The sequence below is a fragment of the Mus caroli genome, chromosome 17 (assembly GCF_900094665.2).
Source record: "Mus caroli chromosome 17, CAROLI_EIJ_v1.1, whole genome shotgun sequence".
In the NCBI taxonomy this organism is placed as follows: Eukaryota; Metazoa; Chordata; class Mammalia; order Rodentia; family Muridae; genus Mus; species Mus caroli.
The window spans coordinates 10,971,945-10,997,117 of NC_034586.1; the positions used below are offsets into that span (position 1 = coordinate 10,971,945).

The window sequence follows — 25,173 nt, forward strand, 5'->3', positions numbered from 1 at the left end:
CTGTACTGATTCCTTGGAAGCCCCCATTCACACAAAAGGGTCTTAATGTTGATACGGCTACTTATGAATCCAGTGGCAGTGACTTCACCCACTAACTCCATTTTTCTCTGTCAGGTCGGTATAATAGCCTTATAGGTGGAGATAAGGGGGACCTGGCATATAACAGATGCTCAATAAAGAATACACTCACCACTATTTCTGTGCATGACTGTGCTTAAATTAGCAGGCAACTAGCTTTTTGAATGAACCAGAAGTAAACCCACTAGGAATTGAATGAGCATTGTTCTAAGATGGACCACCTTTGCCACAGTGATAGAAAAGTGACTTACATTTGAACCTGGTAAAGTCTTAAAATATATATATAAAGTTTAGGAGAAGTCACAAGGTCTCCGAAATATTTCATTACCATACAAATTACAGCATTGAAAGAGCAAGTGTCACTCTAATGGAAACAATCTGCGATGGCCAATCAGGAATTCCAGAGAGAGCAGAAGAAACGCTGACCATGCTCCACGGAAACCAGGAAGGGCCTTCATGAAGACACTGATGTGGCTGGCCTGTCTTCTCGTGGTCTTATGAAATGGATGCGTGGAGGAGCAATGACTAAAAAGTAACACCTGAGGTTGTAGTTCATTATATTTATTTTGGAAAAATATTTTTAAAATGAATTTCTTCATTAACAAAACAGTAAAAAACTCAAATAACATTTGCACAATATTCCATAAATACATTTATATACAAAAAAATATAGTCACATAGACCCGAAGTGCCTTTGTACATATTTACCAAAATTTAAATTATAAAAAAATGAACGTCACAAAATACTCAAGCTTTACAGATATCATGAAAAATATTTTTACAAATCCCAAAAAAATAACACACGTTTTCTTTTTCCCCGTCTAGGAAAAAAAAAACACATCTCAGTATCAAAAAGGACAATAAAGGCAGTTGTGTTTCTAGTTCAAGGAAAGACTGGCTCATAGTAATCCAAGATAGACGTGTCGGCAGTGCGTGCTTCCTATATGAATCAAGTCCCTCGTCCATTTAAATATATACTCTTCAAAGCAACTGTCCATAGTGCAATGGGAACAACCAGCAGGCAGTCCAGCGGCAGCCAAAGCCTAGGCTGGCAGTGTCCGGCGCCTCTGCTAACTCCGAGAGAACCAGCTTCGCCTGAACCTGTTTCTCAGCAGCAGTCCCTGGGTTTCCTCTCCCTTCCTCTCTCAGCAGCATTCATTGGGGCTATATCCTTGGAATTTTATTTAAGAGAAATGGGAATTTTGCCACATCGCTTCCATCTTACACCTAGAAGGGCCCAGGAGACAGGACAGGAAGTTAACTGCAGGCAGAAACGGACCCTCTCCACATCACTCCCGTCCATGACAAGAGGGCCGCACACTGACCTCAGTCGCTATAACACACTCATCCTTTTCTGCAGACAGAACATACACCGACTGGTACTTGGTGTCCTTTGAAGTAGAGTAGACAGACTCTGGCCTTTTTCTGTCAGGAACCTCCCCACTGAAAGGAAAATTAGAGAGAACCACAGTAAACACACAGGAAAGTGGTTGAACGCGGATATACCCAGAACATTGACTGGTCTCCCTGCCCTCCTTGCCCAGCTCAGGGCACATACCCCCTAAGTGTTGGGGCGATCTTCTCTTCTCCTGCAGAGCTCTGTGACTGGCACTTGGTGTCACGTTTGCTGTGTGTATCCCTGACCGTGGCTTCATCTCCCTTGAGGTCTCGAACGAGGTTATAGTCCACAGTGGGATATCGGACCTTAAAGCTGCTCTTCTCGGCTCCATGGTCCCCGTGAAAGTCCGCCTTCTTGTTGGTGTTCTTGATCTGGGTAGCCCCAATGATGCTAACTGAAACGTCCTTCTCGCGCTGGCAATTGGCTAGGTTGTTCATGGTCTCTGTCTCTCCCCCACAGGGTTCAGGTGGAGGCTGGTGTTTCTGTAGCTTCAGCCGGACGCAGACCACCACAGCAGCACAGCCCAGCAGCAGCAGGAGGACAAGCACCACCCCGGCACACACGGCCACCCAGGGGAAGGGCCCGCCCTGGCTTTCCATATGCCTCTCACTGAGGTCCACCACCATGGGCCCTGGTGGTGGCTCAGGGAGCAGGAACTGGCAGTTGGGGCCGCCATAGCCCTGGGCGCACTCACACATGTAGCGCTGGCCCCTCTGGTGGCAGGTGGCCCCATTATGGCAGGGTGCATGCTCACACCTGCTGACAGGGGCGCTGCAGTTCTTGCCCGTATAGCCAGGTGGGCAGGTACAGGAGAAGTCGTTCACACTGTCCCGGCAGGTGCCCCCATTTGCACACGGGGAGGAGGCACAGTCATCCACATTGTCCTCGCAGTACCTCCCGGAGAAGCCAGCCTGGCATCGGCACAGGTAAGAGTTGCCGAGGTCCACACACTTGGCACCTAGAACCCAAGGGCAAGCACAGTCATATTTGGGCACACAGAAGTTTGTTCACCAAACAGACCGAGCAGACATAGCACATGTAAGTCCACACACACACCACAGGTACAGTGACAGTTTAGTCCTGTCCTACATAGCCTAGAATCTCAAATCCAAGGTTGTGGGGAGAACTCCAGGTAGAGACCTACACAATAGAAACAGTAAGAGCTTCCCCCCCCCCATATATTAGGCAAACTCTCTACATCACCAATGGTCCCCCCATTTCTGCCTCAAACAGGGTCTTGCTAGATTTGCCAGGGTGGCCTGGAACTTGATGGTCCTGTCCCAGTCCCTGGAGTTTACAGATTACAGGCTCTAGATCAGTGTGTTGACAGCACTATAGAAAGCATTTTCCCTGATCACTACATTCACCTCCCAACCACCAGACAGGCGATAACACAGTATTAGATCTAGGTTACAGGTGGAGAAATTAAGAATTCAAGAGAATGTCATGCTCACTGGCTGTTAGTGAAAAGTCAGAACTGAAAACCACCTGAAAAGAGGGAAGACAGACCAGAATACAGAAGGCGGGAGAAGAAGGAGTGGGGAAAGGAGGGAAAGACAGGAAAGCATCTATTTGGCTCAGCCTCCCTTCTAAGTCTGTTTTAGGTACCTCTCTCTCACTAGCAAGAAGCTCCTGGTGTACAAAGCATGCCTCTTCATACGTGGTACCCAAATTATCATCTGAAGCTAGACTTCCTTCCCAAAACACCATGGCTGTGCTTTCTTTGTTTAAGCAGAGCTTGCAGAGCCATGGATAGGAGTGACATGTGCCAAAACACAACTGGCCCCGAGCAAGCTGTGGGCTGCTGACCAGGCCATTCCTTGCATTATGAGTATGACACCAACCCCCCTTTTTGTCTTCCTTCCTCCTGAATCCTCGCGGAATTGACTTGGGGATCCACAAACCCAAGGTGACTCACAGAGCAATGTGTTCCCTAATAAGTGCACCTGCTTTTGGAGCCAGTCCTCTAGACATTTCCCCATTGCCCCTCACCGTTAGAACAAGGGGAAGAGCCACAGAGATCCATCTTCTTCTCACAGTTGAAGCCAGAGAAGCCCGCAGGGCAATGGCAGGTGTAGCCTCCATCAGGGTTATCTGAACATCGTCCTCCATTGAAGCAAGGGCCATCTGCACAGGTCATAGCGCTCAGCTCACAGACCTTGCCATAGAAGCCGGGAGGGCAGGTGCAAGAGAAGCTGTCCTCAAGGTCCTGCGCAAGGAGACCACACGCGGCTTTCTTACAGTGTTCTATGAACCCACACATCTTATTTAAAACCGACCATCTTCAGTCAGCACAGCGCAGTGCCCCCAACTCACCGTGCAGCTCGCTCCGTTCTTGCAGGGGCTGGGAGCACACTCATCTACTTCCAGCTCACAGTTGGCACCTGTATACCCAGGTCGGCAGGAACATGTGTAGCTCCCCTGGCCCGTGTTGGTGCAGGTGGCTCCATTCCTGCATGGCTTATGGTGAGTACAGTAGTTCAGGTCTGTCCGGGTGGAGACAGGAAAGGGGACAGGAAGCCCAAGGTCAAATACAGGAAGGATCTATGTTGGGCTGCTTTGAGGAGACCTGGCAATCTTAGAGGAGGGCCTTACCTTGGTTGCAGAAAAGGCCCCCCCAGCCTTCCTGGCAGTTACACTGCCAGGGTTGCTGGCAGGTGCCATGGAGACAACCTGGGTATCGGATGCACTCATCGCAGTAGCGGCCCTGCCAGCCAACTCTGCACCTGGAAGAAGCAAAACACGATCATGCCACCTTCTAGATTCATCATGGTATTCTAGCACACCAAAATTATCCCACAGCACCCATAAGCTACCATAAGGTCCTCGAAGTAGGCAGGACATCAGGCCATTTAAAAGCTTTAACTCCCCTGCCCCTGCCCCTAGCCATCCCCTCTCAGAGTCTCAGATGAAGGGCACAGGGTACCCTGCTTGCCTTTCACATGCACAAGGATTATGGATGTGGAATCTCATTTTCCATACAAGCTTTTTAACTGAAGCCTGTATATTTCCATTATGTACGAGCTTAAGTTAATGGAAACCTATGCTCGTACATTTTCAGGCCTTCAGTAGAGTAACAGCTCCCACTCAACTAACTCCCTGGAGTGTTTTACAGCCTATATATGAGATATATCAAGAAGAAAAGGTGAACCAGGCATGGTGACTTTAGGGAGCCTGAGAACGATTATGAGTTCAAGGCCAGCCCATGTTACATAGAAAGGCCCCTGAGCAACATAGAAAGTCTCACAGGAAAAAAACAAAAACAAAAAAAAAAAAACAAAAAACAAAGAAGAACGGACAAAAACAACTTTGCAGACTTACTTGCACTCCCCTGGTTTGTCACAGTATCCATGTTGGTCATCACACCCTGGCAGACAGATTGCTGCAAACAAATAAAAACATAGGTTAGAGCTCCAGCCCAGAGATTCCCCAGTATCACCAGGTGGAACTGAGGGAAATTAGCACTACCTACTCTGTAGGTCCAAGCTGAGTGGATCTCAGGTCACAGAGCCTAGCCCACCCTGGCTGGTGGCTTTGGACTTCATTCAGGCAAGGAATGAGAATTCTTCTTAACATAGTGCGTCCAGGACAAAAGGGCTCTCAGAAGCCCCTACTCCTACCCCTGTCCCTTTTTCTTCTAAAAGAGGGTCAGAAGTCTTCTCCCTCCTCCTCCCCCACTTCCCAATTCTATGCACAAAGCCCCACCTCTTCATATCCCAGAAAGTGTGTGTGCAGATAAGAGTGGACAGCTGGTGTGCAGCGTGCAGGGCAGGACAGCTGCTCCATTGTGTCTTCCCTCCCGCAGCTGCCCCAGCACAACAATGCTGCCCCCACCCCACCCCACCCCACCCCCTGGCCCTAGCCATGTGTGTATGCGCTCACACAAGCTCGTGTGCGCACGTAGCCTTCTACCAATGGGAGCAGGCAGTGTCCCCACCGCCTATCCTCAGAGAGATCTAATCTATGGCACGTGTAAGTAGGGGCGGGGAGAGACCCCAGTGTTTGAATAAGAAAAGTTTAGATTTCTAGCCACCCTAGAACTATTGGCCCTGAGAGAGGAAAGCTACTGTGGGAGGTTAGAGGCGCCTAAAGAGGTAGGGGGGGGCAGGGGTGGCCACAGGCTGAGGCTTTGAGCTGGCTTACTTCCCCAGTTATGAAACTCATTAATGATCAGCAACTCCAGTTCTTAAGAAAACAGCCAATTCTTGGCCAAGAAGGGGGGCCTCAAAGGATATGGGAAACTAGGCAACAATATGTCCAGGCTCTTACTGAAGTGTGGACCCCATCATCCTCAGGCAAAAACTAAAGCTAGAAAGTGACTCAATATCCTCCCCCAGGCATGAACAGAGGTTCTGGGCCTCACAGAGTCCAATGTTCAACTGCTGCAGGGCAGAAGAACAAAAGTTCACCAGGCTCTGATGTTGGAAGGAAATGCCATTCCTACAGATTGGGCAGATGAGGCCTCAGATTGCTGGAGAGAGGCCCCCTGCGGTACAAATAGACCAGAACCAAAGCAGTAGTCCTCCCTGTGGCCCTGGTACCCTGGTTTGCAAGAGGATTATAGGACATCAGTTACTGCTCTTCTTCATTTAGACAAGACAAGGTGCCCTTCAGCCATGGAGCCCTGCAGTCTGCCTCAGCACTCCTGCTAGCTTTCCACGGCCCCCAGGATTGAAGGATTCCCTAAAGGACAGGGCACACAGAATACACCACAGGGAATCTTTGGAAACAGATTTCTGTAGGCAGGTCAGGCACCCTAACTCTGTGGAGGAAAGGGAGGGCTTTCCAATGGGACATTGTTGCAGCAAGGAGAACTGTTGGAAAATGAGCCCTCCACATCCCCGCTCTGTCCCTCCCTTCCTTCCTCTCTTCCCTTTCTAATTCAAAGGCCCTAGGGAGAGCACAGCCTTACTTCCTGACCCCTGGCCTTGTCTCTGAACTCCTCCCTGTGAAGGAAAGCAGCTTGCTAGAGCAGACACAAGGTCTCCCTTGTTAAAATGCCTGAATCCAGCCTAACTGCCATCAGCCTTAGCAAAACACTTCTCTTTAGGCCTCAGTTTCCCCACTGCACCATCTCTACCATCTCCTGTTGCAAAGCCTTTCCCCATAAATGGACCCTTAGGGGTCATTTTCCAGAGGACTCACGGTCAGTGCAGTACTGGCCTTTCCAGCCAGGGTCACACATCTTCTCCCCTCTGTCCCCGCAGGTGAAGTGGCCAAAGGCATCATCCCGAGGTCGGCAGAACACCGAGCAACCTTCTCCGTAGTAGTGTTCGTCACACACAAACCGGTAAGAGTACCGGAGGTCTGTGCGGCCGCTACTGTGAAGGTCCTGAGACCATTCTTCTCCCACAGTGAGGTGCCTCTGTGTGGTGAGGCGGCTGATGAGTCTTTCTGGGTTTTCTGAGAGAGAAGATGCTCAGGTTGGTAATGATAACACCTAGATGCTAGGAACCGAGAGAGTGGTATGGATGCTGCCAAGCCAAGGACCCTTCTTCTCTGAACTCCAGGTGCAGAGTGAAGATAAGAGGCCTGGGGTGAGTGGGTAAAGTGTGTATCAATGGGGAGAATGAATAGTTTAGGGGTTTGGAGTCTTACCTGTTGCGAGGTCATCAGGAGAATCTGTATGGAGGGCTTCAATGATCAGAGAGAAGGTACCCTAGGGAAGACGGAGAGGAGGCTTGATAACCAGAAGTGTGGAGGAGGAGGAAGGGGAGGAGGAGGAGTTGGGAGACTAGGAGTGGGAGGAGGAGGAGCTCAAGGAGGAGGGGAGGCATTAAAGAGAACCAAGTACAGAGGCTCTCAGATCTCTGTGCTATGCCAATGAAGGTCAACTCCCATCACTTTCCTTAATTAGAAGAATTTCAAAGAGTGCCCCCCCCCACCGTGTGTGGATTTGGTTTTTTTAAAAACATGTTAATACGGGAAATTGTATTTTTTTTTTAAAAAAAGGGAGAGAGTACTGGAAGGAGCAAGGTGGGGTGCAGGAAGAGGAGAGGACAGCTGTCATTAGTTTTTTGGGGGTGGAACCTTGAGGATGGAGAGCAGCCCCAGCACTGGTAGCAATCCAACCAAGGCCTAAGAGCTAGGGGACAAGAACTCTCCCAACTTTGGGGGTAGGGGAGGGAAGCATTCTACCTTTCAGGTAAGTAGGAGGTGTGTGAGAAATGCCCAGGGCTTGCAAAAGCCTCTGGGGTTCCACACCCCCTCCTCAACTGCCAGTCAGTTCCCAGTAAGAAGTCAAGACCTCAGGCGTGTCTTTGTGGGATTCCCCAACCCTTATCAGTGGCCCTTGCTTTCTTCCCACTGCCAACCACCAGCCAGCCACCCCTACCCCTCCAGGCCCAGCCGAGTGCGCGCAGGTGCCCACTCACTGGCCAGGTGAAGCCGAAGGGGAATCGGATGGGGTTGCTGAAGGCGGGGTCGATGCCTGCGCCATCAGGCAGGCTGAAGGAGTCGACACCCAGCACTGGCGTGACTGCACTGCCGTAGGTGCAGGGTGGCTCCGGTGACACGCTGGCCTGGTAGTGCTTGAGGCATACGCGAAAGAAGGTCCTGCAGGCGCACGGCGGGCCAGAGCCCCCGCGGCAGCAGTTGCGGTTCCCCAGCAGCCCCTTCTTGTTGACGAACTCCTGCAGCTTCAGCTCAAATACGCCGGAGCTCCAGACCTGCGCGGGGAAGGGGCGTGAGGTCGCGCCGGCGGCGGAGGGACCCGGGGGCGCGCGGGCCCTTGCTAGGACGCAGAGGCCGAGCGCACCTCGGCGCCCATCCGGAGCTGCCCGCTGCCGGGCAGCTCTCGGGGTCGTCGCTGCCGGAGTCACTTGGGGATGGACAGCTGATCGGCTCGTCCGACTCCCCTCCCTCCACCGCGCAGCAGCCCCGCCCGGCCCCCTACCTGGCACAGCAGGGCTGAGACCACGGCAAGGGCTAGCGCGCTCCGACGGCCCATGGTACCGCTGGACGCCCTTGCTCTCCTAGAGTATCCTCTTTTCTTTCTTCTTCAAAGACCCAGGGATGCCAGGAAAGTCTATATGACCCGAGGAGCACTGGCGGAAAGGCGTCTCTCGGCTCCAGGTGTGCTACCAGGGCCAGGTCGCTTCAGGAGGGTGCGGTGCCTTCAGCTAGGTCCCCGGCAAGAGCTCTACGAGGCACTGAGAAAGGACAACTTTCGGTTTCCTCTTCGTCTGGCTTTCAGTCCACGGAGAGGTGAGTGTCGCCTGCTTTCTGGTTTTGTCTTAAGCTTCTTCGCGGAGGGAAAGAGGAGAAAGGAGATAAGACACAGAGGGAAGAGAGCCCAGATGTTCAGCTTAATTCCCAAGAGAGCTTGCAGTGGCTTCCTTCGCAGGCCTATTAGGGAGCGGCGGTCTGGAAATCCCACCGGTGAGGCGATAATCCGGGGCCCCGAGGGGCGCGGTGGGAACGGTGGTGGCAAGGACTGCGGCGCGCGCCCTGGTTTCCCGGCCGGGCGTCACTCGGCGGCCGCTGCCGCTCCCAGAGTGTTCTAGACCGGTATCTCTTGCACTATCGCCAAGCCTCGCGTCTTCCTCAAGAATTCAGCCAATGCCATGCGAGAACACACACCGAGGACCGGAGGCCGAAGCGTGGGAGGCTCCGTGCTGCACCGGTGCTCTCCCGTGACCTGCCCTGGTCAGACAGGGTAACCGCGGGTGCACGCCGGAGGATCTGGCCGGGGCTGGCGCCTGCCACCCTTAAATCCTGCCGGCCGCTCGCATAACTAATGAGATGCAAATGAGCAGCCCCCCAATCTGGCGAGAGCTGTCACAAAGGAGCCACTTTTCCAAACCCTCCTCTCAATGGATCGCCAAATGGTCAGTGAGCTGTAAAATGTGCAACCCTCCTCCCCGCCCCCACCTCCCCGCCCCCTAGTCCTCTCTGCCTCCGCCCTCGCCCCTTCGCCTCCCTCCCCCAGCGCAAAACCCGCTCATTTACATTCCTGCAAAACGTTCTCGGAGACGAACCGCTCTGCTCCCGGAGCTGGAGCTGAGGCCGCGTCGCCCACCTCCCCACCGCCACAGGCCCGAAGACCCTAGGCACGCTGGGCGGCCTACGCCTCCCACTCGCGGTCACCGCTAGACTCGCTCGCAGGACGCGGCCTCCGGACCCTGGCGTTTCCAACACTAGCCGCCTAGGCTCTCCTCGTTTGTTCAGTCCTAGGGACTGAGGAACCGGGGAGAGGTTAGAGGCCCGCGTCCCTGCTGCTGCCCCTCCTCCCTGGCAGCCTCTTTCTAAGGAGGAGTCTCCCGGAGGGGGCGGGGGCGGGGTGCCCGGTAGGAAAGGGACCCTTGAAGAGGTGGGCAAAGGGTGACGAGAGCACCCCGGCAGTTTGGGAAGTTTGGGGAGGTTAGGCACGCTTATACCTCTGGTGGAGCCTGGCGATTGAGCCTCGGAGAGTACCGATGGGCTAGCGATCCGGGCCGGACACCCCCAGACACCGCAGTGTCCCGGAGCGCTGCTGTCTCCGTGTTGACCACGATCACTGGAAATGGGGAATTGGGGTCCGGATAGTGTATTCCCTGAGCCAGCAGAGCCAAAAGCTAAGCTTACCCCTTTCCCGGTGTACACACCCTCTCCCGGGAGATTTTCAACCAACACCACCTTCACTGGTGTCCGGTCCCACTCTCCTGGGTATTCCCCTCAGGCCTCCCTCTGCTTAGTAAAAAGTGAGTTTGGTGTGTGTCGTTCGCGTGGCTGTCATTAAGGCAGTCTGTTATTGTGCGAGGCTGAATCAGTGGCTCTTTGTGCGCTCAGCTGTATGGTAATGCAGACAGCACCTGCTCTCTGCACAATGCGGAGAGAAAGAGCTCCCCTCCGCGCACGCCGCGGCCTCTGCGACAATGTCCGGCACATGTTTGAAAGACTCCCCCCACCTCACCCCCCAACACATAACCTTTACACAACCGTCACCTTATTAGGTTTTTACACATCCATCAGACACTAGAACTTTTGTTTTCTTTTTTCTTTTAAGGGAAATGAGTTTATTGGGAGGGCCCAGGACACACGTATCACAATGAATTACCTAAAGGGCTCCCCTGGTTACAAGCTCCAGAGAAAAGTAGATGGAGATATAGTCTCTGACTTAACACCTAGCTTTGTGTTGAGCATGCAATGAGCTGTGTATTCCCATCTTTGGAGGGGCCTCTTTACTCCACCCCCACCACCTAGGCAGCTTCATTAGAATCCCGAGGTGTGATTCTTGGAGCTAGAGTTCCTTTGATTGTAGCACAGCCCCTAGGGTGTACCTGACAGGTGTCCTCACTGTAGGTGTTGCCGTCCTGTTGGTGAGAATGGGCCCTGTCCTGGCAGAGTATCTTGATCATTTAGGCCAGTATCTGGAGCAAGATGTATATAATGCACAGAACGAGAGGAAAACCTTCACATGCCCAGAGAAACACTGCTAACAAGAATCTAAGCAGTTACTTGGCAGAATCATCTGTGTTGGGCCATCTGGCAACTGAAATTACAGCTCCTTTTCTGATGACCCAGCCTGCCTACTGCTACCCTGTCTCCCAAACACTTTCAAAGTTTCAGAATCAACAGGAATTTCTGCACTTCACATCGTCATCGCCAACTCACAGACAATCAAAGAGTTAACAAAAAAAACGTGTGTATAATACTCAAGGCTGAGGTGAGAAAAGCAGGATTGTATCCCACTTTAAAAAAAAAAAACCTGTTTATTATAGAACAAATGGAGGCTTCAAAAGATACTGACACCCCTAAGGCACACCCCCATGGCCATGGTGAAAACAGAGTCCCTGTCCTTTGTAAACTGTGTAGGGATTTGCTACATCACCACAAGGCTGGGCTAGCTTGAATCCTAACTTAATCTTGCCACCTAGTGTCAGGATTCCTTTTTCACTAGCTAATGTTTCCTGGGAAAGTTACTTTCTGAGAACTCTGTTTCTCAGAGCTCAGAAGCTGCTCTCTGTTGGGACTGGGAGTGGGACTCAGGTGAGAGGGGGTTCCTACAGCAGAGGGAATTCAAAGAAGAAAAGAAACAAGGTCAGATGCAGATGCCTCTGTGCCTTCGAGATTACAAGAAGAAATGAAATATCAGGAACCTTTTAATTAGAAGATGGAAGTGGAAACCAGGCTTGTTTGAATGCCTGTTTAGAAAACTGGAAATGAAAAGTTTCACGCGCAAGGGCTTAGACCTTGAGAGGGGTGGACTTGTCCCAAATCTTTAACAAACCCCCCTTAGTATTAAGTATTTGTTAAATTGACATGGCACAGATTTCTCGATTACAGTGGCAAAGCAGTTCTGAAAGGCATCGTAAAATCCATCAGAATCCTGCCCAACGCATTCATTCTTTTCCAACTTAATTTATGCCACACCATTCTGTATTGGGGAAATCAAGCAGAAAGCTCTTTTTTTCCTCCCTCCTACTCCTTCTGCTCTTCTTCTTCCTCCTCCTCATCCTCCTGTCTCCCCATTCTCAATCGTCCACCCCTAAGTTGGTTCCTATTCCCTTCTCTTTCAAACACAGAGCTAACGGGGAGACTGTTTAACTTCAGTGATTCTATAGGAGCCTGTTGTAGTTTAACTCCTGCGTACCAGTAGCTGAGAGGAACAAAGGACAGACTCGAGGTCCAGCTATTCATCCTTTCTTTGCACTTTAATTTTCATTGATTGGGAAGACAAGGGGAGCCCTTAGGGATTCGAGCCGGGAGGGGGATGACACGCCTTTAGACGCCATCAGCCCCCTAGCCAGCCATCTGCTCTGAACCAAATGGCGTTTTTTCACTCCCTAACTGCATGTCTCTATACTCCCACAGCTAAGCACTCAGAACCCCCCAAATGCAGGAGGGAGCTTAAGCCAGAGTATGTTAAATAGATTTGCCTGAATGTTGGCCTAGCCAACAGATTTCCCCTCCCCACACACCATAAATCCTCACCTTCACCATTGGAAGAAAGAAGGAAACTTTCTTTTAAATGCTTTTTGATGTTTCAGCAAATTTACTGTACAAAGTGTGACTCATTAGAACTGAGAAGACACCGAATACATCAGATACAGGACTAGAAGGAAGGATTTGTTGTCTGGTGGTAGTGTTGATTTTTTTCCACATGCCCCCCCCCCCCAGCCCCAATCTGAATAATTGCAATGGGTGGATAGGGCAGACTCAGGTTGCATAATAATCAGAATTAAAGCCACAACAAATGCATCTGGAGTTCTGTCTGTTATTGATCCTGATTGTTTTCTGTATTTTACTGGTCCATGTGGTAATAAAAACTCCCAGGCACAATTCGATTGAATTAGACGTGCCCATCCTCAGTACAGGTCACCTAGTCCTGACCAAACTCCTTCATGCACACACCTAAAAGGCTCAGTTCTCAAGATGCGGAGTTAACCGTGGCTGCAGATAGGGCAGTATCCATGCATAGCTCCCAAACAGTTTTCAGACTAGGCCAGCACAGGCTCAGTTTCCTGTGTAAACAAATCTGGAGACTTGAGCGGGATTTGTGTTTTCTCAGACCCACTGAACACTGTATACACAACAGAGGGTTCTCTTAGTCCTAAGAATTAGGATCCTTGTTCAGAACAACAAAACTGAAACTTCCAAGCAGCAAATCTGGTGTTGATCAAACATGCCAGCTTGCTTGAGGGGAGGAGGAAGAGGAGGAGGAGGAGGAGGAGGAGCCTGTGTATTAATTAGTTCTAGTATCACATCTTGCCCAACAGCCCTTCTGTCCATTTTCCTCAGCCAGTTTTAGAATCACAAGCAGTTAAAATATTAGGGGGGGGGGGAGTCCTTGCGTTGACGTGGAAAGGAAGCCTGTACTTGTGGCCCACCTGTCTGGTGTGATCAACCAAATCCGCAGCACAACTCCCCTTTTAAATTCTCTCTAGGGTGCCAGGGCTGGCCTGGAGCTCAAGGTACTCCTGCTTCAACCTCCTGAATTTTAGGATTACAAGCATGCCAACCATAATCCTGGCGCACACACTTTAATGTTTGTACAGACATGTGCACACTTGAATGCAGTCAGCATTTGGCTTCCAATTAGACTAGAGACTTCGAGCCTCAGATTCACACCCACCAGGTGGAACCGATAGCCCTAGCCTCCTCTGCGTTCTGTGGGCAGTACACTCAAAAGGAGTAATGAACCCAAAAGACTCCGGCATGGCGCCCCGTGAACTTCAGAGAGGATCGGGGTCCTAACTCCGTCATGCCGTAGGATCACAGCCCTTTCTTCTTTGATGGAACCGGCTGCCGCCCCTTTCTACCCACCTAGTTGGTGATTTTCCTTTGGGTAGTTAGATAGGAAACTCAGAGCCATTGTATGCGCTCCGAGGACACCTCACCCTGGGGTGCGTGGGTCTTGGGAAGCCGGCTGCAGAAAGTTGCAAAGGCATGTGCTGATTTACATGAGAAAAGGGGAGGCGCGTGGCTCAGCTGGCGGCTGCCGCGCAGATGACAGATCGCCCCACCCGAGGCCCCTCCCCCTATGCCTCTCCTTCCTCGGAATCGTGGGTTGTCTGCTCCGGGCTGTCCTGCGCTGATTTCCATGACAAAGCGCGTGTTTACCTGCGGCTGCAGCCCGGGCGGGCGGGCCTTTGTCCCAGGATCAGATTATCCTAGCAGCTGCTCGTGGCCAGCCGAAGAGAGTCACGCGTGCACTTCGCTCGGAACTTTCCGCGGCCTTTGGTCTGGAATGGGTAGCAATGGGGTGAGGGGTTTGTGGGAAGAAGGCTCTAACAGGGGAGGGGTTGCTTTTAGTTTGCTCATACATTTCTGACTCTCAACTAGAGTTAGCGCCCCTGGGGGCTTCTGGATGGTGGCGGTGCTAGAGAGCTGGCCGTCGCTGGGCCTGTTGATGTGGGTGCGACTTGAGTCACAAAGCTTTGAGACGAAGTCGTGCCGGTTCCATGCAGCTGGGCCCGGGCCACAGCTCTCTCACCTCACCTGGTATCAGGAGGACCAGCTGGCTGTGCAAACGATGTCAGAATAACATCGTCTCCAAGCTACCCCTACTCGCTCCCCTCCCTGTCCTCTCTCCTCCCCAGTGTCTAATTGCCCAGGCTCTGGCCTTGGGCGGGAGAGTTTAAAGATTAGGCTCCCAACAGTTTCTTAAACAATAACCTCAAAAGCCTGGCGCTCTCAGGCTTAACTAGGGTCTGAGCTATGCTTGCTGTGTGAGCACGTGTGGTTCATGGCCTCCCCAAGGAAGTCCCTGTTGGACACAGCAGCACCCAAAGGCCACTCCCAAGATGCCCCAGAGAAGCCTAGGCACCAAGGAAGCTTTTAGTGCTCCAGGCTTCCCTGGCCTCCCCCACCTCCCTTTTCTATGAGCATCTGCCCTGGAGAACAGATGTGGGCACCTGCAGTGACAGGCCGCATATGCTCTGCCCTATTCACAGGCATTCAGACGTGGCACAATGAGCGGCTTTTGTGTGCAGAGAGTCACTAAATATATTAATCTGTACTCCCCAGAGCACCGGGCTGTTTAATTTTTCACTAGCAATAACATCTGATCTAATCCTTAAATCGGCTCCCAAAAGCCTTCCCTCCCGCCCACCCCCTCCGCTGGAAAAAAAAAAAAAAAAAACGTGTGAAGTTATTCAACTTTCCACCTGTTGCCTGCTGTATTGGGCCGGGTAACTGCACCTTCTAATGTTGGTTCCGGCAGGGGGTGAATGGAAGGCACAGCGCTGAAAACTGCTTGCCACATGAGCATGGCTCTGGTGTGTTTATCAGAAAGGAAACTGAATACTAAGTGTGGAGTGTGGTTCCCCAAATGTTGTGCAAACAAAGAACAATAATTATTAAACAGGCTTCCAAAGCAACTCCGTGCACTCACCCTGCCTGTGTAAGCACCTTTAAAAATATACACTGAGTTCCCATTTATCTCTGTGTTTATTAAACTCTAGTGGTTATTAAAAGTACTACTCAATAGGCTATACAGCCCAAAGGTAACATAAATCTCAGATGTCTTTAAAAAAAAAAAAAACATTTTTGTTGCAGAACTCTTTTATCTTAGCATCCCTTATTCCATTTTGATTTGTTTTGGGCCACAATGAATCTTTTAGTGCTATTGTAGATGTCACAATGCACAGGGACATCAGGCTGTGAATGAAGACAGAAGCAGTTTAAACAAGCCAAACCCTTTCTTTCCTTTCTGTTCATTGTCTTATGAATGGGCCTTCGGCTGCCTTCGGCTGCTAGGAGACCAGATTTGCAAAGCTCGACTCCAGTAAATCTGCTGGGGAGAAAGAGACCCAAAAAAGCAGCCCAGGGACTAGAGAGGAAAGAAAGGGCACAGGCCACACTTTTTTCACCTCCATCAGCACATTTTCTCCATCACAAAATGTACAACATACTTCCTCGTGTTACATTTAAGTTTTTCTGTCTTCTCTTTTCGCTCTTCTGCATCCATCGAGGCACAGAGGGACAGTCCTGGATCCACCATCAACATTTGTTTTCCAAGTGTGATATTTTCTTTTAGGAAAATGAGAACCAGGCCTGGGAGGGAGCATGCCCATCACCCAGAGCTCTCAGAATAAAAGCTAGCCAGGAAGAATGTGGTGCTGACTTTAAGTTATGATCCCAACTGTGACCCGGGCCAGTGTTGACTGGGACTCTTTCTGTCCTCACTGGTAAGTTAAGACTAGGAATATCATTGTTCTCCAGTTATGAAGGTCCTCGTGGCCACTCATCACTTGTTAGCTGGTGATCCCTCATTCTTCAGCGATGGATGGAGTCCCGTGACCGCTCACCAGGTCAATGGGAAATCAGAGTCACTCAGAGGCAGGGATGGGGTCAGGCATGGCAGGAAGTGGAAGGCTATTCATTCCCGAGTCTCAAGGCTTAGAGTCCATCTGAAACTAGACATACTGTCTGCTTCTCTAATAGCTATAAAATGAGTTCCAAAAGGCTGTGTGTGTGTGTGTGCTCGTGCGTGTGTATTTCCATTTCCTGAAAGGGTTTGTGCAAGATTATCATGCGTCCTCAAAAGCATGGCAGAATTTGCCAGTGAAGCCATCAATGTTCAGTACTGTTTTCCTCGGAAATGCTTTGCTCCGTTTCTTTAATACACATAGGGATACTCAGCTCTATTTTGAATTTGGTCAGTTATATGGCTCAAGAAATTTTGTCTAAAATTGTTCAAAGAGTTGGGGCTGGAGAGAGAACTGTTAAAAGCACTTGCTGCTCTTTCAGAGGACTGGAGTTAGATTCCTAGTATTCACTTGGCAGCTCACAATTGCCCTTAAGTCCAGGTTCAAGGAACCTGACTCCCTCTTCTGGCCTCTGCAGGTACAGGTCACACACATGATGCATATGCATACATGCAAGCAAAACATTCACGCACACACATGCACACACGCACACATCTTTTAAGTTGTTAAATATTCTTTATTCTCTTTACTATGATAATGTCTGTGGTAATACTGTGACATTGTTAGTAGGGGTCATCTATGTCTCTCTTTTTATCTCGGAGAACCAATCTTTTGTTCACTAATTTTTTTTCTCTGTGGATCTAGGCAGCTATTGGGACAGCCATTAGTCTTAGCTCATTTGTTTTTGATGTCTGAATATGGTAATTTCAAATTTTGTCAAGCTTTGTGGCGGTTTAAAGTGGGAGGAAAAGTTCCCTTGGAATCATGCCTTCATAGGTGGAAGCCGAAACAGATACTTTTGATGCAAGTAACAGAAAACCCTGGTTCCATTATTAGTGTATGAAGAGACTTTGTTTTATTCTATTAGGAGGGAGGGGTGGTCTAAGTGTGGATAATTTAACGGTTCAGCTTATTACCCAACCCAAGGCTTCCATCTGCCCCGTTTTGATGAGCTCCTATGTCCTGGGGAATCTCTCACACAGCATGGTCTCTCAGAAAGGAAGGGTGTTGTCTCCCTAGATGATACCTTTTACCAACTATAAAACATTCAAATAACAATGTTTCTCTATATAGTCCTGGCTGTTCTGGAACTTGCCCTGCAGATCAGACTGGCCTTGATCTTAGAGATCCACCTGTCCCCACCACCTGAGTACCAGGATCAAAGGCATTCATCACCAGGCCCAACTGTGTATAATAATTTTTGTAAGCTTTAGACAAGTTGGAGTTTGAGTAAGAGTGTGCTACCTACTACTCTTACTGCTGCTGATTCAATCGCTTTAAAATGTTCAAATGTTTTTCTTTTACCACATTAATAGATTAAAAATTCAAGTAGTTCTTGATTTGTAACAAAAGTAGCCCTTTGACCACACCATACTGCTCTGCTCCCAACACCCCCTCTTTTTTCTTTCTTTTGTTTTAAAAATTTTATTAATTCACTTTTCATCCCAATTGCTGCCCCCATCCCAGTCTCTCCATCCTCCCTCCCCTTCTCTGAGAGACTGGAGGGGCCCCTAGATATCCCCCGACCCCGTTATATCACTCCCTGCAAGGCTAGGTGCATCCTCTTCCCCTGAGGCCAGAGAAGCAGCCCAACTAGAAGAACATACATGGTCCAGCCCATGAATGCTCTTGGTTGGTGCTTCAGTCTCTGAGAGCCTCAAGGGCTCAGGTTAGTTAACTCTGTTGGTCTTCCTGTGGAGTTCCTGTCCCCTTCGGGTCCCACAATCCTTCCCCCAACTCTTTCATAAGGGTCCCCAAGCTCCATCCAAAGTTTGGCTGTCCAATAGCTCCTCTTACTCTAATCTCACAGCTACCATTAGAATTTACTATCAGATTATATATACAGGCTGTGTGGTTGTGTATCCTTTCCTATTAAATTACAATTTGGTATTTACCTTATAACCACATAATTAGGGCTGGAGAGATGGCTTAACGGGTAAGAGCACTGACTGCTCTTCCGAAGGTCCTGAGTTCAAATCCCAGCAACCACATGGTGGCTCACAACCACCCATAATGAGATCTGACACCCTCTTCTGATGTGTCTGAAGACAGCTACAGTGTACTTTTATATAATAATAAATAAATATTTTGGCCAGATCCAGCAGAGACTGAGTGAATGGGGCTAGCCGGAGTGAGCAGGGGCCAACTGGAGCGAGCAGGGTTGACCAGAGTGAGCAGAGGTCCTAAGATTCAATTCCCACAACCACACGAAGGCTCACAACCATCTGTACAGCTACAGTGTACTCACATACATTAAATAAATAAATAAATAAATCTTTTTAAAAACCATGTAATTAGAATTCATGTGTAAGCGTGGTTATAAGGGATTTTTTATTGTTTGTCTTTATTGGATTCAATGCATATCTGGTTTGTTTCCTTATTGATTTCCATTTGTAGCTATTACTACCAAATTCTGAAGATCCCCTTTAGTGTTCTAATGTATTGTGCATTCTGAGGGCTTCATTAAATGTTTCTTTGTCTGGTTCATTTGGTTTTCAGCTGGGTTCAATATATTGGCATTGCTTTCTTTAGAATTTTAAGGCTAATGCTCCATTGTATCCAAGTCATGGGGGCTCAGGAAGAGTTTCTTTGTCCGCATGACTTCCTGTCTCTTAAATTGGAACTTTGTGTTTCTTCTTCTAGAGATTTTATTTGGTTGGTTGGTTGGTTTAGACAGAGTTACCACTATGTAGATCAGACATTCTTAAACTCAAAAAGATTCACCTGTCTCTGCCTGTCATGTTCTAGAATTAAAGTCACGTGCCAACATACCCAGCAACTCAAAATCCTTTGTTTCTGGTGTTTAGAAGTCTTGTAAGGATGTAGCTTGCATAGATCGTTTGAAGTTTGCCTTTTGAGCACTGACTGTCATTTTCAACATGAAAGCAAGTCTTCCAGATAGGAGAGGTTTTCCTGAGAGATTCCTTGGGTGTTTTTATTCCCTTCATTTAAAGTTTTCTCTTTTCCATTTTTGGATACCAGACCATACATTTTAATCTTGTATTTTGTTTTTCAGTCTCTTTGTCTTCCATCATCTTAGAGATGCCATCCTACTTATCATTATTTACACATTAGTTTATTAATAAGTGTATTTATCATTTTAAATTTCAAGATTCCCCTTTGCCAGGAGGTAGTAACCTACACCTTTAATCCCAGCACTCGGGAGGCAGAGGCAGGTGGATCTCTTGAGTTAGAGGCCAGCCTGATAGCTCTGAATTCCAGAACAGCCCAGGCTGTCTTAGAAAAACCCTGTCTAGAAAACAAAAAAGAAAAATAACAACAGAAAAAAAAATTCCCCTTATTTTAAGTGTCCTTTTTTCATAAGTGCAACATTTCTGCAATGACAGATATAATTTTGCATAACATTTTTCTCTTCCTTGCTTGTTTTATTTTTCCTAATAACTTTATTTTTGTTAGTTTTTCTCTTTCTTGGTTGTGTATTTTTAGGAGACAAATGCTTTGGGAAGCTCTGGGTAGTACATGAGGACTGTCAGATTGGCAGTTGCATGGGACTTTGGTCTGCCTACCTCCACAGTCTACCCATAATTCCCTCTTGCCTCTCATTGTGCACCACCCCTTCTTAGAGAATTTGTGTCCCCTTGGTTTCAGTCTCATAACACCCAAGGTTTTACCCTCAGCTCTCCCTTAGAATTATACCTTTTACTTATTGGTTCTTTCTTTTCTAATTCTCTCAAACCCTCCCACAACCCATCCACCCTTCCACTGTGTCCCTTTTCCTTCCTCAGCATGCCCTCGGTCCGGGGCTAGTCTAAGTACTGCAGACAGAACATAAGCTTTTCTCGAAGACCTTGCATTGGAGTCTGAAATCAGAGTGCCAGTGTTCTGGTCAGGTCTCTGTTTTATGTTGTTTGCCTTCACCTTGTTCCCTGAATGGTAGAAAAAGGGCAAGAGGACTCACAGGATCAAATCTACCATAAGGATCCATCCACCTCCAAAGTATCCCACTTCCAAAGCACCTCAGATAACATCATAGATTTCAAAGTCTGAACTATTTGGGGCACAAGTATCGTAAACCTTACTGTGTTCTGGTATCTGGTGTGTCTGCTTGTGTCCTCAACCATAGTTAACTCCTTAAGACTAGAGTCCACTTCACATATTTTTAGTGGAACCCAACCATCCCCTACCAGCAAGTTCTGGGCACTGTTTGTTGATTTTACTTGAAAGAAAAATTTCAGTAGGGAATGACACTTGATTATCAGAAAGATGTCTTTCCAAACCCTCTAATGCAGCCACTATATAACTTGAATTTAATTATGTATTTTGAGTGCTTCATCCTACCATTGGTTCTAAAGGAAATAATAGACTGTTTTCCCTACTTTACTTCGTTGAGTGAGGCTTCATTAGTTCACGAGGGACCAGAAAGTTCCCACTGGGAGGAACACATGAGTTTGGGGTGTACCTTAATCAATTTGGTTTATCAATCATTGAATTTTGTCAGGAGTCTACATTAAACAATCACATTGATTTCAAGCCCACTAGGTCTTTCAAGAGGCTGAACAAATACTCTCCTGATTGTCGAGAAGAAAGGTGAGATCAAAACTACAGAGAGGAGCCGGGCAGTGGTGGCGCACACCTTGCCTTTAATCCCAGCACTTGGGAGGCAGAGGCAAGTGGATTTCTGAGTTTGAGGCCAGCCTGGTGTACAGAGTGAGTTCCAGGACAGCCAGGGCTACACAGAGAAACCCTGTCTTGAAAAAACAAACAAACAAACAAACAAACAAACAAAAACTACAGAAATGAATGAACTTGTATGTTATCAAGAACTCAGAGCTCAGAGCATGTGAAATGGATAAGTCTGGGAATGTCCTGAGTGTACATGACCCCACTTAGATAGATCAGAAATCAATCTTTCTTAAACTTATTGCATGATGGAGGCTAATAATTAAGGAAATGTCCACTGACGAAAAATGTTAACCACATGTGAAATCTTTCAGTAAAGTATCCTTTAGTGTTTGTGTCTTATTTAGGGTTTCTATTGCTGTAATAAAACACTGTGACTGGGCTGGTGAGATGGCTCAGTGGGTAAGAGCACCCGACTGCTCTTCTGAAGGTCCGGAGTTCAAATCCCAGCAACCACATGGTGGCTCACAACCATCCGTAACGAGATCTGATGTCCTCTTCTGGTGTGTTTGAAGACAGCTACAGTGTACTTACATATAATAAATAAATAAATAAATTAAAAAAAAAAAACCACTGTGACCAAAAACAACTTGGGGAGGAAAAGGTTTATTTCATCTTATGACTCTCAGGTTATACTCCATTGTAGAGGAATTTAACCTTACAACATGGATGCTCTCACAAGGGATCACATCCAAAAACCTTCCAGGTCTATATGATCTGGCTGGAATGCAAACCTTTAACTTCTAACAATCAAGGTAAGGCTCATTTGTAAAAGGAAGCAGCCATGTTCAAACGTGACAAAGTGACCAATCAGAGAAAGATTTGATGAATGAGTCAGAGATATGATATGCCCAACTCACATGAGAGTATAGCATAGGAAGGAGAGGCTACTTAAGCTCAGAGAGAGGAGAATGGGGGTGTATGACAGTGTTACCAGGACAGTTTTACAAAAACAGGCAGGGAGAACAAGCTAAACACAGATGACGACGGAATGAGCCAGAGAATGAGGAGCCAGAAGACTGGAATATATTGCTAAAGTTAGTATGAGGCCAAGCAGAGCAGTCCAGGGAGGAGCAGCGAGAAGCCAGATTGAATCAGTCAGAATGGAAGATTCTGTACAGAGGTTGTACAGAGGCTACAAGCTTCCAGGCCTAGGCCTAGGGATAGTTAGCACAGAGGAGACATTCTGAGCTCAGCCCAAGCTGTGTCTTTGCACACCTTGGGTACAGCTCTCATATCATTCCTCTATCTGAAGAAAACCTGGGCAGAAACTAAAAGTCAGAACCTGGAGCCGAGGAGGAACTGGCTTTTTTTTCCATACCATGCTTAATAGGTTTTCTTATATAAGTCAGGAATCTCTACCCAGGGGTGGCCTTGCTGCAGGCTATGCTCCTGTACATGAATCATTAAGCAAAAACTTCCCTGTAGACTTGCCTACAGGCAATCTATGAAAATATTTTCTTAATTGAAGTTTCTCTTCCCAGATAACTCTAGCTTGTGTTAAGTTAGCAAACAAACAAAACCAATCAGGGTAATTGATCTTTTATCAATCTGACATACAAATACATTACTCTTAAACCATAGACCTACCCTTTTTTGTTTATCCCCAAGATCTCGTGTTAATATCAATATCACAATATAAAACATAAATAACGTTACAAGTTCCACACCTTTATATTTTTCAACACTTTAAAAAGTTAAAGTTCCCTTTAAAAACACAACGACTCTTTAAAAGTCCAAAGTCTCTCAACTGTCTGCTCCTGTAAAATCGAAACTAGTTAAATATTTTCTTACTCCAAGAGCAAAAAAATCAGGGCGCAGTTACATTCAAATCAACACAAAATCGAGTCCAAAGGTGTAGCGGTCAGTGATAGATGTGTGGGAGTCATGATCACCTGGGCTCTAAGGGTGTGAGCAACCCCGACTCTAGCTCTGCCGGCCACAGCACACATAGTACACTTCTCATGCTCAGACTGCTTGCCTTACACAGCTGCTGTTGTCCTTGGTGGCCATATCTACGGTGCTGCCATGTCCAAAATGCTTGGGTTCTTGCTGGAACTGGGCTGCAACTTTACCTGTGCACTTCTCCTGGCTTCTCACAGTGCTAAGCCTTAGCTGTTCCCCATAACTCCTTCATACCTTCTAAACCAGTACCATGTGGAAGACGTTTCTGGAGGGGGGGAGAGAATCCTAATGTTGATATTTTTCTTAATTTTTTATTATTTAAATGCATTTTATACATCAAACATATTAATAATATTGAGTATTTTGAGAATCAAATAATACATAAAAATGTGTTCAACTTTTATATTCATATCTTTCCATACCCTAAAAATATCATTAATGGACATTTAATACTATCCACAACTCAGGATCCTATACCTAATGATAAATACTAAATTGTTTCAAAACATATAAAATATTCTTTGGGAGTTAAGCATAGTAAAACAGCATAAAATATTAAAAATGAATCATTAAGAAATATATTCAAAAGCCCTTATATGATATCACCTGACATAGTGAGAATTTAAAATGCATTATATATCTGTGTACATTGTCTATGTTTACCTAAAAAAGATTATCAGTGTTTCTAGGAGAGAAATTATTTTATCAGTAAGTATATTTTAAAAATTTCAAAATAGCAAAAGCTCTTTGAAATTAAACATTAAGAAAATGCTAATTTCAATCATAGTGAGAAAAATTATCAATATTTCCATGATGTTTGTAGAAATGATTTTAATATTTTCAACTGTTAATATTCAACAAGCAGAATAATTATTTTAAGATATATTTCATTGTTACATCTCCCTTTTCATTTCTGACTTTATTAATTTGGATACTGTCTCTGTGTCCCCTGGTTAGACTGGCTAAGGATTTATCTATCTTGTTGATTTTCTCAAAGAACCAGCTCCTGGTTTTGTTGATTCTTTGTACAGTTCTTTTTGTTTCTACTCGGTTGATGTCAGCCCTGTGTTTGATTATTTCCTGCCATCCACTCCTCTTGGGTGAGTTTGCTTCCTTTTGTTCTAGAGCTTTCAGGTGTGCTGTCAGGCTGCTGGTGTATGCTCTCTCCAGTTTCTTTTTGGAGGCACTCAGAGCTATGAGTTTTCCTCTTAGCACTGCTTTCATTGTGTCCCATAGGTTTTGGTATGATGTGTCTTCATTTTCATTAAATTCTAAAAAGCCTTTAATTTTTTCTTTATTTCTTCCTTGACCAAGTTATCATTGAGTAGAGTTCAGCTTCCATGTGTATGTGTGCTTTCCTTTGTTTTTGTTGGTATTTAAGACCAGCCTTAGTCTGTGGTGATCTGATAGGGTGCATGGGATTATTTCAATCTTCTTGTATCTGTTGAGGCTTGTTTTGTGGCCAATTATATGGTCAATTTTGGAGAAGGTGCCGTGAGGTGCTGAGAAGAAGGTATATTCTTTTGCTAGAGGATGAAATGTTCTATAAATATCTGTTATTTGGTTCATAACTTCTGTTAGTTTCATTGTGTCTCTGTTTAGTTTCTGTTCCCATGATCTGTCCATTGCTGAGAGTGGTGTGTTGAAGTCTCCCAATATCATTGTGTGAGGTGCAATGTGTGCTTTGAGCTTTACTAAAGTTTCTTTTATGAATGTGGGTGCCCTTGCATTTGGAACATAGATGTTCAGAATTGAGAGTTCATCTTGGTAGATTTTTCCTTTGACCAGTATGAAGTGTCCTTCCTTATCCTTTTTGATAACTTTTAGTTGAAAGTCAATTTTATTTGATATTAGAATGGCTACTCCAGCTTGTGTCTTGGGACCATTTGCTTGGAAAATTGTTTTCCACTCTTTTCACTCTGAGGTAGTGTCTGTCTTTGTCACTGAGGTGCGTTTCCTGTATGCAGCAAAATTTTGGGTACTGTTTACGTATCCAGTCTGTTAGTCTATGTCTTTTTATTGGGGAATTGAATCCATTGATGTTAAGAGATACTAAGGAAAAGTGATTGTTACTTCCTGTTATTTTTGTTGTTAGAGGTGGAATTAGGTTTGTAGGACTGTCTAAGTCAGGGTTTCTATTCCTGCACAAACATCATGACCAAGAAGCAAGTTGGGGAGGAAAGGGTTTATTCAGCTTACACTTCCACATTGCTGTTCATCACCAAAGGAAGTCAGGACTGGAACTCAAGCAGGTCAGAAAGCAGGAGCTGATGCAGAGGCCATGGAGGGATGTTCTTT

The 25,173-nt window shown here is 47.0% G+C and overlaps 2 protein-coding genes across 2 annotated transcripts in view; one reads left to right on the plus strand and one right to left on the minus strand.

Moving 5' to 3' along the window:
- Window positions 1-623: 623 nt before the first annotated feature.
- Window positions 624-9,310, minus strand: Dll1 (delta like canonical Notch ligand 1). The gene is made up of 11 exons (XM_021149251.2): window positions 8,373-9,310; window positions 7,852-8,145; window positions 7,076-7,136; window positions 6,623-6,880; window positions 4,799-4,859; window positions 4,073-4,203; window positions 3,794-3,963; window positions 3,470-3,686; window positions 1,637-2,435; window positions 1,404-1,521; window positions 624-1,305 (listed from the first exon to the last, which is right to left on the minus strand). Exons 1-11 carry the CDS (start codon window positions 8,424-8,426, stop codon window positions 1,300-1,302), a joined length of 2,169 nt encoding a protein of 722 aa, XP_021004910.1. The 5' UTR covers window positions 8,427-9,310; the 3' UTR covers window positions 624-1,299.
- Window positions 8,612-25,173, plus strand: part of Fam120b (family with sequence similarity 120B) — a 61,161-nt gene continuing 44,599 nt past the window's right edge. The window contains exon 1 of the mRNA XM_029471055.1: window positions 8,612-8,683. The gene's annotated coding sequence lies outside the window, so the exon portion shown is untranslated. The remainder of the gene's footprint in view (window positions 8,684-25,173) is intronic.